The 14581-nt window shown below is 34.5% G+C and overlaps 1 protein-coding gene across 1 annotated transcript in view; it reads left to right on the top strand.

Moving 5' to 3' along the window:
* The window catches only part of LOC148822605 (carboxypeptidase Q-like), a 146268-nt gene that overhangs the window by 116985 nt on the left and 14702 nt on the right, over window positions 1-14581 (top strand). Inside the window, exon 7 of the mRNA XM_088928639.1 lies at window positions 6452-6653. Coding sequence (XP_088784765.1) covers window positions 6452-6653 — 202 coding nt within the window. The remainder of the gene's footprint in view (window positions 1-6451; window positions 6654-14581) is intronic.

Genomic DNA, 14581 nt, shown 5'->3' with positions numbered 1-14581 from the left:
TCAAATCAAGAACAAAATGGCATCATGGTTTTGAATTTGTATTTTATTTCTTCCATGGGTAATATAGATGTATTTCAATCATCTGAAGATTTTTGCCTTGAAGTGATAAAATTCTAGTTAAAGCAAAGCTTGAAATAAGTAATTGAAAAGCTCTGAGTCTACCAAACCACATGAAATGTGTTTGGAAATTAAACCAATCCAAACCACCATGCTTGTAAATATACAGATTTTTTTTTTATAGAAACATTTTTTAAATAGTATCCAACATTCCTAATTACTTCACAAAAAACAAGAATACCAAAAATACAAAAGAATGCTTTTTTCTTAGAAACATTCAATTTTTAAATTGTTTACAAATGCAACTTTACATATGTTGGTGTACATTTTTAAATGCCTCAAGTACAGTCTTAAAGGTGAAATTGCTGCCCGATGTAAAAAGTTTATATATTAGAGTTTGGAAAGTGAAGGAAATCTGTAACTGGTTATCCTGTGTAAAACATACTCAGCTGTCCATGTCATGTTCTGGTAATGATTTAAATAAAAACACAAATATTGATGCTTTAACTGTTTTATGTATTTAAATACTACATAATACACATTTTCTCTTTGCGATATGTATTGTACACCAGAGAAGCCTCTTTAATACCGGACTGGTTACTTTGCACCTCAATGGCATGGGGGTATAGTTGCACAGTGGTTAGCAGTGGTGCCTTGCAGCTCTGGGGCCTTGGGTTCAATTCTGACCCCGGAGTGCTGTCTGTCTGGAGTTTCTATGTTCTCCCCAAATTTGCATGGGTTTCCTCCAGGCGCTCTGGTTCTTTCCACATTCCAAAAAATGTACTGGTAGGTTAGGTGGCTTCTGGGAAAATTGGCCCTGGGTGTGACTCTGTATTTGTGTCTGTGTGTGGCCCTGTGTTGGACTGCCATCACATCTAGGGTGAACCACATCTTGCACTCCTTGCTTGCCAGGTTAGGCAAGTTCCCTACAATCCTGAACTGGAATAAGTGGTTTGAAAATGGATGGGTGGACTTTGCTCCTCATGCCTTCTGGAGTCTGTATGCTTTTTCTTTGTTAACCTATATGATCACAATACTCAAAAATGGATTAAAACCATTAGTGATTTATGATCTTGTGATATATATTTTTTTAAAATAAGGAAACTAATCCAATCTTTTGGCAAGAAAAATCTATCTGTATGATGCATAGTAGTTAAATTATTCTGTTCTAGGACCTCTAGGTTATTTTTTGTAATGGATCAGTTAGGATAAGTTATCATTCATACAAACCCAAAAGGATGTTAAGTTGATTTCATTAGGACTTCTAATTCCTAATTCTGGGAGAAACTTTCACCATAATTATTATACTTGCTGATTTGTATTATTGTTCTCCGTAATGCCTTGGTGCCCGGTAAGTTAAGGAGAAGCTTAATTAAAAGCATGTTTTATCATTTACTTTATTCTGCTTACTACGACAATGTCATATTTTTTACATTTTCTTCAGATTCCCAAAATAATAATCAGTAACTACTGTAGGTACTGCAGGCATAGGAGACCTGTGGAGTGTTCCAAAAATATTGAGCTCAAGGCCACAATTATGTGGTTTTTTAGGTTTAGGTTTAGGTTTTTTTATTTAAAACGATCAAGTGTCATGATATTGAGAGACATTGTGAATCACCTAGTGTCAATAGTGTGCATTGTCAGTGATTAAGTCACCCCCTGCAAAAAAAATATTACAGAAGGTAGTACTATATTCATTAGTGTGTGCTATTATCAGAAGTGCAATTGTACATTGATTGACAAACCTACAGTATGTCAAATTTTACTATCATGCTGACTTACCACTGAGAACGTTCTGTAGGAAAATAAATCTTTGCCAGCATGAAAACAAGATGTGCATAGCTTGCCAAGATTTCAGGCAAATACTGTGGACTCCAGTGATTCATTCTGAAACAGCATTGTCTCAAAAAAACAGAAACTACTTAGCAACGACGCTCTCTTTAACCTTGCAATAGCCTTATTTACACAAAAACCTCCTCTCTTCGTTCCAGTTTAATGTGAAGCGCCTCGCACCCTCTATGACCATAAATACACAAAACCTTTACATTCGTGCCCAAAAAACATCCAGGTCAATTTGAATGCCAGTCTTAAGTGACTAGTGCGGTTTTATAGTATATTTCTATTGTGTAAAATATACATATACTTCAAATATACAAAAATTGATATGTTGTGTGTGCTATTGTGTGATCCATCTCCATTGACTGATATCATAAGCTTACAAAGACTTCTTAAAATCTTAAACACTCCTAAATTGCAAGAATTGAAATTCTTGGTGACAAAATGATGTCATTTTGATGGCAGCTGGTGTACCTGCCCATATTGCACTGCTGTGGAGAATGCAGTTGAAACCATTTGGCTAAGAGTCCTGAAAAATCATTCAGCCTTTTCGGTGGTCTTCCTGTATATTACAACCACATGGCATCTATACCCCTATTCAAAGAGACTCATTATGCCATAGCTGTCATTCCCAGGGACAGGAATTCAAATGTTTTTTAACCTTTTCTCTATCAGCAGTCAGCTAATTGAACAAGTAATAGTAATGTAACTTCCACTTGGTGTCAAATGTTAGTTAATATGTGTACCTCCTTTATTCCAAAATGATTTGATGTACAGTTACAAATATACAGTATTTAAGTCATATTTATTGACAAGTGACATGATATCCTATTACAATACACTAAAATCTCTGAACCACATAAAATTGTTTAAAACGTTTAAAGGCTTATTTAATACTGAACGGCTGCAGTTCAATTAAAGTGTTTTTTATTATTTTCCATTGGTGTATCATGCTTGTCAACAAAAATATGAGTGTTGTTAGTATTTCGAACAGATTTGATGAGATTTCAGAAATACTGTACCTTACCAGGATCTATAAGATGTTATCTTCTCTGAGAAACTCTATTTTCAAATAAATAAAAGGCATTTTCAGCCTATGACTCTTGAGGTTTGTTGCACTGGGCTTCCATGTTTTCTTTTCTTTAAATAGTATGAATGCAGATGTGGCTTCTGTATGACTACAATATTTTTTTCTAAAGGTCAACATGCAGTATTTGATATGTACTGTGTAATAAGAATGAAATATAATGATAGGATGTAAACACTTTTCATTTTCCAAGGTCTTAGTGTAGTGCTTTCCTTTTAATATGCAACTGATTAAAAATGAAATGTGGACTTTTGCTCTGTTGAGCTGTTTTACATTTTAAGGACAGTACTGAAACATATTTGTCTTTATAGATTACATTTATGTCAGTGTGGAATAAAGTAAAAGGATAGTCTCCTAGTCTGGTAATTTGGTTTGGAAAAACTAGCCTTATTAATGTTCATGGTCAGTTTATCATTTTGAGAGGTTCTTTTTGTTCAGAACTCTATCCAGCCAAATAAATGGGAACCTTGAGATTCCACCAGCAAAAAGATAAATAATAACACATATAAATCTTGAGAATAAAGTGCCCTGTGAAAGGAAGCTAGCTATATTCAAATTTAACATTTAAACTGATGAGAAAGCTAACATTCGAATTAGTCCCTGTAACATTCAGGTATACAGTACACGTTTGAACAAAAAGATTACTGCTTTAAAATGTATTTTTCAATTGCTGCAGTTCATGTTCAAAGATCCAGAGGAGCACCATCTTTGTTGCATCTTGGTGTTCATATTTACAGTATACAGTATATGGTATTCTAAGTGAATTATCACTAATGCATTGTATAATTTTAAAATAATGTGCCTTGATTTGAATTCTACACTTTCAGCTCTTTCCCTGGGGTCTGTATAGATCCTAATGCTCCAGTATAGTGACAGGGACGCTATACTCTAAAAGGCGCTGTCCCTTGGATGAGTTGTAAAACCAAGGTCCTGACTCTCTGTGGTCATTAAAAATCCCAGGGTGTTTTTCGAAAAGAGTAAGGGTGTTACCCCGGCATCCTGGCCAAAACTCCAGTTGGCCTTTACCAATCATGGCCTTCTAATAATCCTCATCTGTGAATTGGCTTCATGACACTGCTCTCCTCCCCACTGATAGCTGATGTGTGGTGACTGTACTGGTGCACTATGGCTGCCGTCACATCATTCAGGTGGGGCTGCACACTGGTGGTGGTGGAGGGGAGTCTCCATTACCTGTAAAGTGCTTTGAGTGGAGTGTCCAGAAAAGTGCTATATAAGTCTATTGTTATTATTATTATTGTGATGTCAGGATAACTGACAAGACAGTGTTGTCCATATCATTACACTTGGACCTCTGCATCAATTGGTCTCTTTTACACAATAATTAGTGTATGTATTTCACACTAACAAGGTGAAAAAAGTATTTTCAGTTTCTTAAGAAAAAAAAATGGTTCATTGGCCTGTATTTTAACTAATATAACTACAGTAGTTGAATGCCTTCTTAAAAAGTGCAGTCATATTTATAAAACCAAACAATTCCTGTGCCAAAACATGATCATTCTGTATCTTGCACAAGTCTTTGTTGTCTCTTGTTGGGAGGTTAGAATTTTCATCTGTCATTTTACAGCTGTTAGTATGAATAAATAATAAGGGACAAGTAATAGGTTTATTCTATGCTGAAAAAAAAAGAAAGGAACCACAATGTTTCGACTGTGGAGCCTTCTTCGGGTGTGTCAACACACACTACGCGTGCTGACGCAGATACTCACCTGAACTACTTAATATATATAGTTTACTATTAATTTTTGCAGATGTAAAAAATGCATACTAGTGAACTGTATAAAAGTACAAAATGCATTATGTAATTGGTGTAAAAACAATGAATGTAGTTAAAATAATTATGTTCAGAATGTATTAAATTGAATCATTGTCTCTAAAAGAATAATGTACAGTAACGGTAACAACAGGAATACTGTGCATTGGACAGATGTTATAATGAGTAATATACAGTAAAGGACAGGATAACTAATAAGTATAACAAGAACATAGGAATAATTACAAATGAGAAGAGGACATTCAGCCCATGAATCCTATTTGGTACTGAGTAGCCAATTGTTGAATTTGATCCTTTAAGTTTGTCATTCAGTTGTTTCTTGAAACATGCAGAGGTTTCACATTCAGCAACATTCCTGGGTAGGTTGATCCACACACCCACAACACTCACAACTCTTTAAATGAAGAATTGCCCAGTTTTGAATTACCTTCTCCTACTTTAATATAAAATAATATAGTTGAAAGGAATAGTCTAAACAGATACAGTAGCTCTTCAGGAGGCACATGTAGGTAGTTATAATTATACCACTCTTCAGTATCTGAAAATAATCAGTTAAAGAGCATATATTTGATCATAATGTGATACTGCATATGAATGTTTCTTAAAAATGCTAAATGAGGACTGGCTCACAGAATACTTTTTTTTAAGAAAAAAAAGTGTGAGTGCATATATCATTAGATTGCTATTACACGTATCTAACAACCACATTCTGTATTTGTTTGCCCTGTCTTTTTCCATCCATCTCTTATTTAAAATGTGCAGATTAATCTCTGTTTTCACCACCAAATGCATGACTTAAATTCAGCTCTATGCTGTTTACAGCATTATAGAAATTCCTCTTTATAAGGAGGCTCTTAGTAGAGGGGTGACAGGGCACAACTAAAAATGGACCTAGAGATTTATGAGAAAACTGTAAGAAACATTTTTCCTTCTCTCTGCCCATTGTTTCTTTCCTGCCCTAAAGTCTGTTTTTTTAAAAATAGTTGGCCATGTACATGCATAGCAAACAAGAGCAGTCAACATTACTATTTTGGCACTAACTGTTCTGGGATTAAACCCAATCTCATATTTGTCTAGACAGAATTAAAAGAAACTGTCATGCTCTCTTCAGAGATGAACTGAAAACCAGAAATTACAAAGGGCCAGCTTCAGCCAGAGTTAATGTCCCCAGAAGGGAGAATTATAATGTGTCTATTTTCAACTGGTTGCTGAATTGAATTTTTGAACTGAAGCACTAGGAAAATCTCCTGGCTCTGTATTCAAAATGCTTATACTGTATGTTTAATTCTCAATGGGATATACAGTAGGTAACTAAGTGTTAAGAATACACAGATGCATTTTCAAAAAAATATCCTTAAACCCCCACTGTCAGGAGTTAACAGTAGGTAGAGTTAACTCTTTTGAAACCAAAAGTTTGTGTGGAAACTACTTTTGAAAGACAGGCATAAGTGGCAGTTAACAAAGAAAGATTTAGTTCCATCACAGCCACGAGCAAATCATTGTCAACATTGCCATAGATGTTGGTTCATTAAATTTAATTTTGTTTCTGTAACGTCCCACAGTTGACTTAAACCCTGTCTTTAATGGACAGTTCATTGAAGAGTGCAAAGTCTTGTGCTCAGATCCCTTCTGAATTTTTCATATTTGATGTCATTTTGTCTGTTTCTTTTTGTATGCAGGTGAACATCTCAAATTTTGACCTAGTAATGGAATCTGACACTGGCACCTTTACTCCCCTTGGAATTGAGTTTACTGGTAACAGTGAATCCAGGACAATCATGAAGGAGGTCATGAAACTGCTCCAGCCCATTAACGTCACTGAACTAGCTGACGACGGGGAGGGAACTGACATTAACATGTGGATGGAAGCTGGTGTACCAGGTAGGACAGAATAACTAAAAAAAAAAGTGTTGTTCAGACTATTCCACATATCCGCTAGGACGATGAGGAAGATGACAAAATGTCTTGCTGAACTCGTATTGGCAAGCAAAGTAAAGACAAATTCTGTTTCCTTAAAGCATAGCTCTAAAGAATAGGCATTTCGTAATGCTTCTTATACCTCATGAACTGCCTCCTGTGTTACCACAAAAGTTGTGTTAGTCAAAAAGGCATACTTAGCATGAATATATACACACCTTAACACAGAATGCTTCTCCACTGTCCATATGCTCAAGACTGGCACACATTCTGCATGCAATATGATCTACTAAATAAAGATCCAAAGGTACATGAGGTGGTTTGTCTTTAAAACATCATCGAATTAAGTTTCACTGAATTATATAGGGAGAATCAACTTGAGCTGTATCATTTTTAAAGGAGCATAGTCTATAGTAGTATGTTCATTATTTATACTTAACTGTGTTAACTGTTACATCAACTCTTCTAGAAAGTCTGGAAGTAAGAATGATTATTTAATTCAGCATCACCTGCTAATTTTTTACAATACTCCACAATAATGAATAACAGAAGGTTTGGGGTCAATTTTGGAGACAGCTGTGAGGCAGAGGTTTGAAGTGTGAGTTTGAAAGGAAAAGAAGCTCCAGGAGTGAAATCTGATCCTAATGGAAATGCAGACGTAAAGATTGATCCAGGGTCCACAGCAGGAACTGTGGAAGGGATGTGCTGCTTGTGATATAAATAGCTCCCTGAATGAATGGGTATTTGAAAATGATATTTATGTACTGTAGTCATCAAGGTCTATTTAATAGATTAAAACATCCAGAGGTGTCTACATCAAAGACAACAATTATAATCCAGTAATCTGAGATGTAAGGGTTAAGTAATCCTTTCTTATGGGACTTCCTGTTGCTTGCAACTAAGATAACATCTTACCACATCCGGGTCACACTGTTCTTTAGATATGTAAATGTTATAGTGCCCTTTATCCTATAGGGGCATCTACAGTATCCTCTAAGATCATGAGTGATAAAACCTAGAAAGAAGTTGCTTACATCACAAGACCCAAATGTAGACGCCCTACTTTTGTGATGACCCATAAGGTGAACTGCCTTTAATGTTCTCTCTGTAGGATTTTATAGCGAGTTGCCTCAGGTTCTCTGTGAAAACCAATTTCTTTGCTCATGTTGTATCTATCTCTGCCACTCTGGGGAACATTCATTCTCTTGAATTCACAATTGGTGTGGTTCAAAACTGCAGAATCTTGTTTTTTTTTTCCATTGGTCTAGCAGTGAGGGTCACAGTATTTCTCTCAGCTAGTCAGTTTTGTGGAAATAGTTTTAAAATTTTGTTAATGCTTCTTGAATTCTGAATTTGACTGAATTTACATGTACTTAAATGGTTGGGGGTTCACAGATTATTGGATAATTCAGCATGTTTGTTATGCCTTTTGGAATCTGATCACATTTCATCCTGAATACTCTCAAATAATGTCAAGCAGTAACTCTGTTGGTTACTGATATTCTATTACATACAGATGCAGCCATTCGGAATGCATGTCAAAACTCTTGTCCACAGCAAGCTATCTGTGGCATACCATGGTACAATTCAACATGCTGAATTTATTTTTCACTAAACAAAGATTGATACAGTAGGTGGCACTTGTGGTGTATTAAATGTTAGTGAAACAGTAGCTTTATTTAATCTAGTGTGCATCTATTGTGAATAAAGTTTTATTCCATTCAGAAAAGAGAAGAAAAAAAACACAACATTTTGGCTCTGGGGCCTTCTTCAAGTGACACCCAAAGTAACAGTAACAGTGTATATAAACAATAAATAATATTACTGATGTTATAATTGCTTGCAGAGAAAGTGAAACCAAACGGTGTTTGGTATACTGCGGCACTTTGCACACTTTAAATGGCTGCATCTGTACTGTACTGTATGTTCCGTTCTCAGGGAGTAGTTTGTATTTTATGGCTATGTTCTTTAAATCAATTCAGTCATTTATTTCAAAGATTTCAAAATGAACATTATAAGGCCATTTTGCTTTCTTGCACACTCAATAAAACAGACTGGAGTTTTTTAGATTTTCTTTTACAGACCTCTGCTTTTTACATGTCTCTACCAGCTTTTCCTTCATTTGGACACTCTTTCTCTCCTGTTCTGTGTCCATGCTCACCTACTATTGATTGTGCTTTACAATACAGTATATCCTGGCTACCTTTCCCTCTCTCCCTAACACATTAAGAAGGGTCTACAGCTGAAATGTGTTTACTTTTCCTACTTTTCAGTGTGGAACTAACCTTTACTTGTTCCTATATTATTATCATTTGTGTAAACAACTAAAACTTGTTTTTGTTAGTGATGGTGAGACGTAATAGAATCAATTTATACTTTTTGTCACTCGGCACTCTATATTTCCTCTACACTATGTGGATTTCTCAAGGCTTAAATTTTTAGAATTTTTATCCTGATTATAGGAGGAGACTGTAATGAAATTTATAATTAGGCTTTTCATTTTTTTTTTCTGCAATTGATCTGGCGTCATGTCCAGTGCATATCCCATGGTGTGCCCGTTGCTTGCGGGGATAGGCTCTGCCTCCCCCATGATCCTATGTTGGATAAAGCAGTTAGAAAATGGATGGATAGATAATTATTTTTTTACCACAACAATGGATAAATTCAGTGTTTATTTTTTAAGGAATTACAGTAACTTTTGTCTTTCACTGTTTCTTTATCAGGTGAGGCAATAAATGTGTGAATTGCCATTTATGGATCTTTGCATTTTGGTACACTCAGAAATGTTTCATTTAACAGTACATTTAAAAATATTCATGATTAAATAAAATCCCTAATTATCCACATTCCAATTGAATAACTTTAGCAATTATCACATTCCACCATTTAGCTGATGCTTTTATTCAAGACAATTTAAAATACTTTAAAGGGTCCATTCATACTACTTTGGGTAAAGCAAAGTTAAAGAACCAGAAATGTAAATAAAAAGTCTTCACTTAAAATGCAGACAGCATAACATAAAATGTGTTATAATCTCTTTTTAAGTACCAATTATAAATACAAAACAACAAAAGAGATAGTTTAACATCAGTAAACTCATCAGTTATGTAGTCATTTCTAACATGGTTAAGAATTTTGCAATACACTGTACAAAATATTTTTCCTCCATCTACATGGAGCACATTTCTACCAAATTCTTTATTTCTGCCCTGTGTGTTAACTGATAATACCAACATTTATCATCAATTCTAGAAATAGAAGGCAACTTTGGAAAAAGTGATAGCAGTACCAGCATTTTCATTAAGAACACTCCTACTACTCTCTCTCTATATATATATTATTAAACCTGGGATTTCACCCATTCCCTTTAGTATACAGCAGCTCAGCCCTCAAAGGAGGCAATCAGGAAAAGTGTATAATATTTGGTGCAGACTATGGTATTCTTATGCCTCAACTGGCTACAATCATTTCCAGATATTGTTTTATTGGTAAAATGTAAAGGTACTGTACTGTACAACCCAAAACACATCTTTTCTAAAAGTATCATTAGAGGTACAGTATAAACAAATGTGGAATCTAACATCCAGGTATTAATATTTAATCTTTTTCGTCAGTGGGGATTAATTTTGCATTCCACTAGAGCATTTGCGTGTTAGTAAGTGATTCAGTAAGGAATCCTTAAAAGCCATTGGATTATTTGATATTCTTCAGATATGCTGAATTCTATTTCTGGGCAGATAGTAAATCATACATGGATATTACAGTACATTTATTAATCAGTAATATTTTGTTTTGTAATTGTCTTTAACAACCAACAGTTCTAAAAGTGTGAAAATTCATTACATAGGAATCTTTAAAAATGTTATTTCAGCCATTCTGTTATTTCAGAAACTCTTCAAAGAAAGGATCTTTCCTTGCACAATCAACAGTTTGTTTTCTTCGGGAGATTTAGGGAACATAATACAGGAAGTAGCTGTCATGTATGGAAAAAACATTAAGTCACTATCCAGGCACTATAATTAGGCCTTAGGGAAAATATAAAAGCTTTAAACTGCAGAAATGCTTTCAGATGCCTGTAAGACTCAGGAGGTGGTCTGTCTGGTTGTCATTGAAAGCTCTGGATCTGACTCTTGGTCTGACCAATGATATAGAATGAAAGTAACTTTAGATTGTTGGGATTGATGCCACATGACAGTCGTACTGTTTTAAGTTTCGTATAATGAAAAATTATATATTTGGAAAATATCTAGCTATCAGTATAAATTCCTTATTGATAAGTACAATTTTAATCTGTTTATGAAATACTTTCTGGGCCTGAGAGCTTTAGCCACTGGAAATAGTGAATGAGGATGATTCCATTTATAAAGTTCAGGAATGTGGTCCCATGATAAAAAGACGTCTGTACATGCTGTGTTTGCAAGTGTTTAATCTTTTCTGCATGACCACCCTGTTGCAGCAGTAAAGAGTGTATGAAGCTGATTATGCTTTGAATGCACTGATTCTAGAGTTACAGATATGCCAGCTGATAGCTGGTATTGTTCAAGGCCTAAGAAACGAACAAAAATGCTAACAGTGGGAGACTGGGCATTAGGTGATTGCATGTTTAGGTTTTTTAGGTGATGAGTAAATGGGAATAATGACAACCTATCACTTTGATTTTACAATGGTTTTGCCAGACTGCTGTTGTAATATTATTGATGTTTGAGTTACAAGTAGGTCAAGTCGGTTGGATAATGAATAAAGGCTTTGGCCCTGATAGGAAAATATTGATTTGTCTGTCCACCCTTCTATTCAGCAATGTTTGCATTGGTATAATACCTCACAAAACTATTTATTTTTGAAATGTTAAATGTGAAATAACAAATAACAAATGTGAAATAAGCAACAAATTACATATTATACTTTATTTATTCTGGGAAACTAGAATACATTTTTATTTAAAACATTTTCAGAGATTATTCAAGGGAAAATTATTTCAATGTAATAATTCCAGCACAACAATATTTATATTTGTTCAGCAGGGATGAAGGTACTGTAAATGACAGCCTGAGTACATTTGTGGCAAAATTGATCTGGACATATTTTCAGCTAAAATTATCTACAATATATAGTGCCATGTAAATTCTGTGTGCCAATATACAGTATAAAAGATTAGCTGGTGAGCTAATCATTTATTTTTTTTAAATAAATGACAGCAATGTTGTCTTTTCTAGATTTTTGTCTCATATAAGGTTGATTGAAAGGAAACAGACCTTAGGTACCTTAGACAACATTAGTCCTCTGGTAGTCCTCTAGTAGCTGATGTTGAGACAATTAACCCACTAGACAATTACCCACTAAAAGGGCAGATACAGTAGATCATACATTTTATTGTATGAGCCTAGGCTAAAATAAAATAAAGAAGTGAATAAGTTTTAAGTGCTACTATGTCCATAGTCCAATAATTCAAAAACCTCAACAAAGTATAAACATTTCTTTAGGACAAAGGTGGGTAGGTAAAAGGTTAAAGTTTTTCAGCCAGTAAAACAAAGAAAATGGTCACTTATAGGAGAACATTTCTGTAAATTTGGGGGTATTTTTTCAAAATGTCCTGCAAATTAGTAATAATTGGGCCCATTTTGAAGTAAGACTATGTTGGGTTTTGGGCAAAAATTAATGGGAACTAATGCCTAATTGGTTTAGTTAATTGGGCTTCATGAGGCAGATGCATTAGTATTAAATCATGTTCTACATTACTAAGCAGTACAAATGAAAAGCCCAGCAGTAATATTTATAATTAGACAAAGCTATTCCACTGTAGATTTTGGACCTTGTAAGTTTTCCAGCTAACCCGCTTGGCCACTTGCTCCACAATATATAGGTGTAATGGAAGAAATATGTTTTAAATAATGAAAAGGAATCCATGAAAGATTTATATGAATCAGTATGTTAATTGTAATAATGGATATTATTCTGTCTAATACTGTACAACCTGTACAGAGCACTATCTAAAAAAACCTGCTTTAATTTTCTAATTTCTGTTTTCTAATTTTACTATTTAGTACCCCTTATTTTAGAAAGAGCAATTCCTCGAACAAAAGACTTTATCTGCATCACAAATGAGTAATGTGGTCTTTTCACATCTGTAGTTCTATCTACTGTACAGTAGGTATCAAGTTATCAACCTGAACTGAAATTAGATGACTACAGCATGTCTCAGACTAGAACTTTCGAGAAGATGTTGAGCTGTTTATGTAACCATGTGATAAATAACTTTAGGAAATCAGGAAAATGTCTATCATTTTAATAGAAAATTACATTTTTTTGAGCTGCAAATTAATTGCATTCAGATACAGATTAAAAATGTGTGTATACTTTGAAAGTCACACAGTATGTGGTGTTTGCTGTAAGTAGTACAAACTGTAGATTGTGCAATGCATGCTTTGGAGACCAGTTTACAAATCCTTTGTTATGAATATGAACAGTATCTGTCTGTGTTAAGTCTCTAGCCCTAGATGTCATTGGTTGTCTCAGCTTGTCACACAAAAGTTCAGTGGGGCTCAAGTCTGGTAATTACGCATCTAGATGTTAGGATGAACCAACTAAAAAGTAAGGTCGCAGGATTTGGTCGGTGTAGCACTATCAGAAACCAAAAGTTGAGTTCTACCATGATTGGATACTCTTGTGCATAACTCGTGATTCTAACCATCAGCTGGTCTATAGGACACTACTATTAGCTTATCGTTGTGTATACCTGCTCCTTGCTTGCTGATGTCCCTCAGAGAGGTCTACATAAAGGTATTCCTCAAACTATTGTATCTCATTTTGTAGCATTAATGAACATTGGTAAATAGGCCTCTGTTAGCTAGGTGTGGCCTTCTAGCTTATAAATGGTGACTTTTTAACTGCCTCTTCACATCTAAAATGTTAATATATGGGTTTATAACAACCTGGCTTGTCTGATGCAATAGAACTAGCACTACAAAGCAATCATCAAGATGGAGCAAGATCATCAGTCTTGGCGGGAAGACATGACTTGTGATATCCCACATGGTGGATGTACTCAATCAACTCTGTCACTAATGGGGGAATTTAGTCTTTATGCAACAGTCATAAACACTTAATTGTAAATGAACAATTAATAAACATACTAAAACTAATTGAGTAATAAGTGATAGATTTTTTTATCCTTAGAATACTTGAAAAGAGATCGACAGAAATGCTTATTCTGTATAAGTAATACAGACATGGGTAGAGGAAAAGACAGGAGCAAGTGGGTTACAGTCTACAACCCACCTTCACTTCCAGATTCCTCTTTGATTGACTGAAAATTATAATTTATTTGAGTATTGAAGGAACTTGGATTACATTTAGAGAACAGAGGTGTAGTTTCATATTTGAGAATCTTTTGAAGTTTCCTTCTGTAAATCCCAAAGTCATAATTTGTCATTATCATTGTTTATTTGGATGTGGTTTTGTTCCTTCCATTTAGGGGGTAGTTTGCTTGTGTAGGATTCTTTAATTAGTTTTGTAAAAACAGTCCTATTTATCTTTATAAAGATTTATAGCCATACCTGGGTGAATTGAGGAAGTCAAAACTTAGGGATCTAGTGAGAGCCAATTAGCTTTTAGGTGATGGACTTTTACAAAGTACTCCTATTGTACATAATAGTTATTGTGTTTTGTATCTTGTGTATCTATAATAATGGATATTTATCTTTAAGGGATTTTCTGTTAATGGCTTCACAAACCAATTTTTTTAAAAGATTAAATAAAGCTGTGTGACCTAACTCAAACCTTACAGGAAGGTTTATTATTTTATTATTTAACTTTTATAAAATGCTAGTAGTCAGAAATAAATGAATCATTCTTAAACATTGAACTACAGTTTTTCAAGGTAAATACTTCCTCTG

This window comes from Atractosteus spatula, chromosome 12 (genome assembly GCF_055471065.1).
Source record: "Atractosteus spatula isolate fAtrSpa1 chromosome 12, fAtrSpa1.hap1, whole genome shotgun sequence".
In the NCBI taxonomy this organism is placed as follows: Eukaryota; Metazoa; Chordata; class Actinopteri; order Semionotiformes; family Lepisosteidae; genus Atractosteus; species Atractosteus spatula.
Note: the sequence above shows the minus strand (reverse complement) of the source record. Positions and strands in the feature narration are given on the sequence as shown.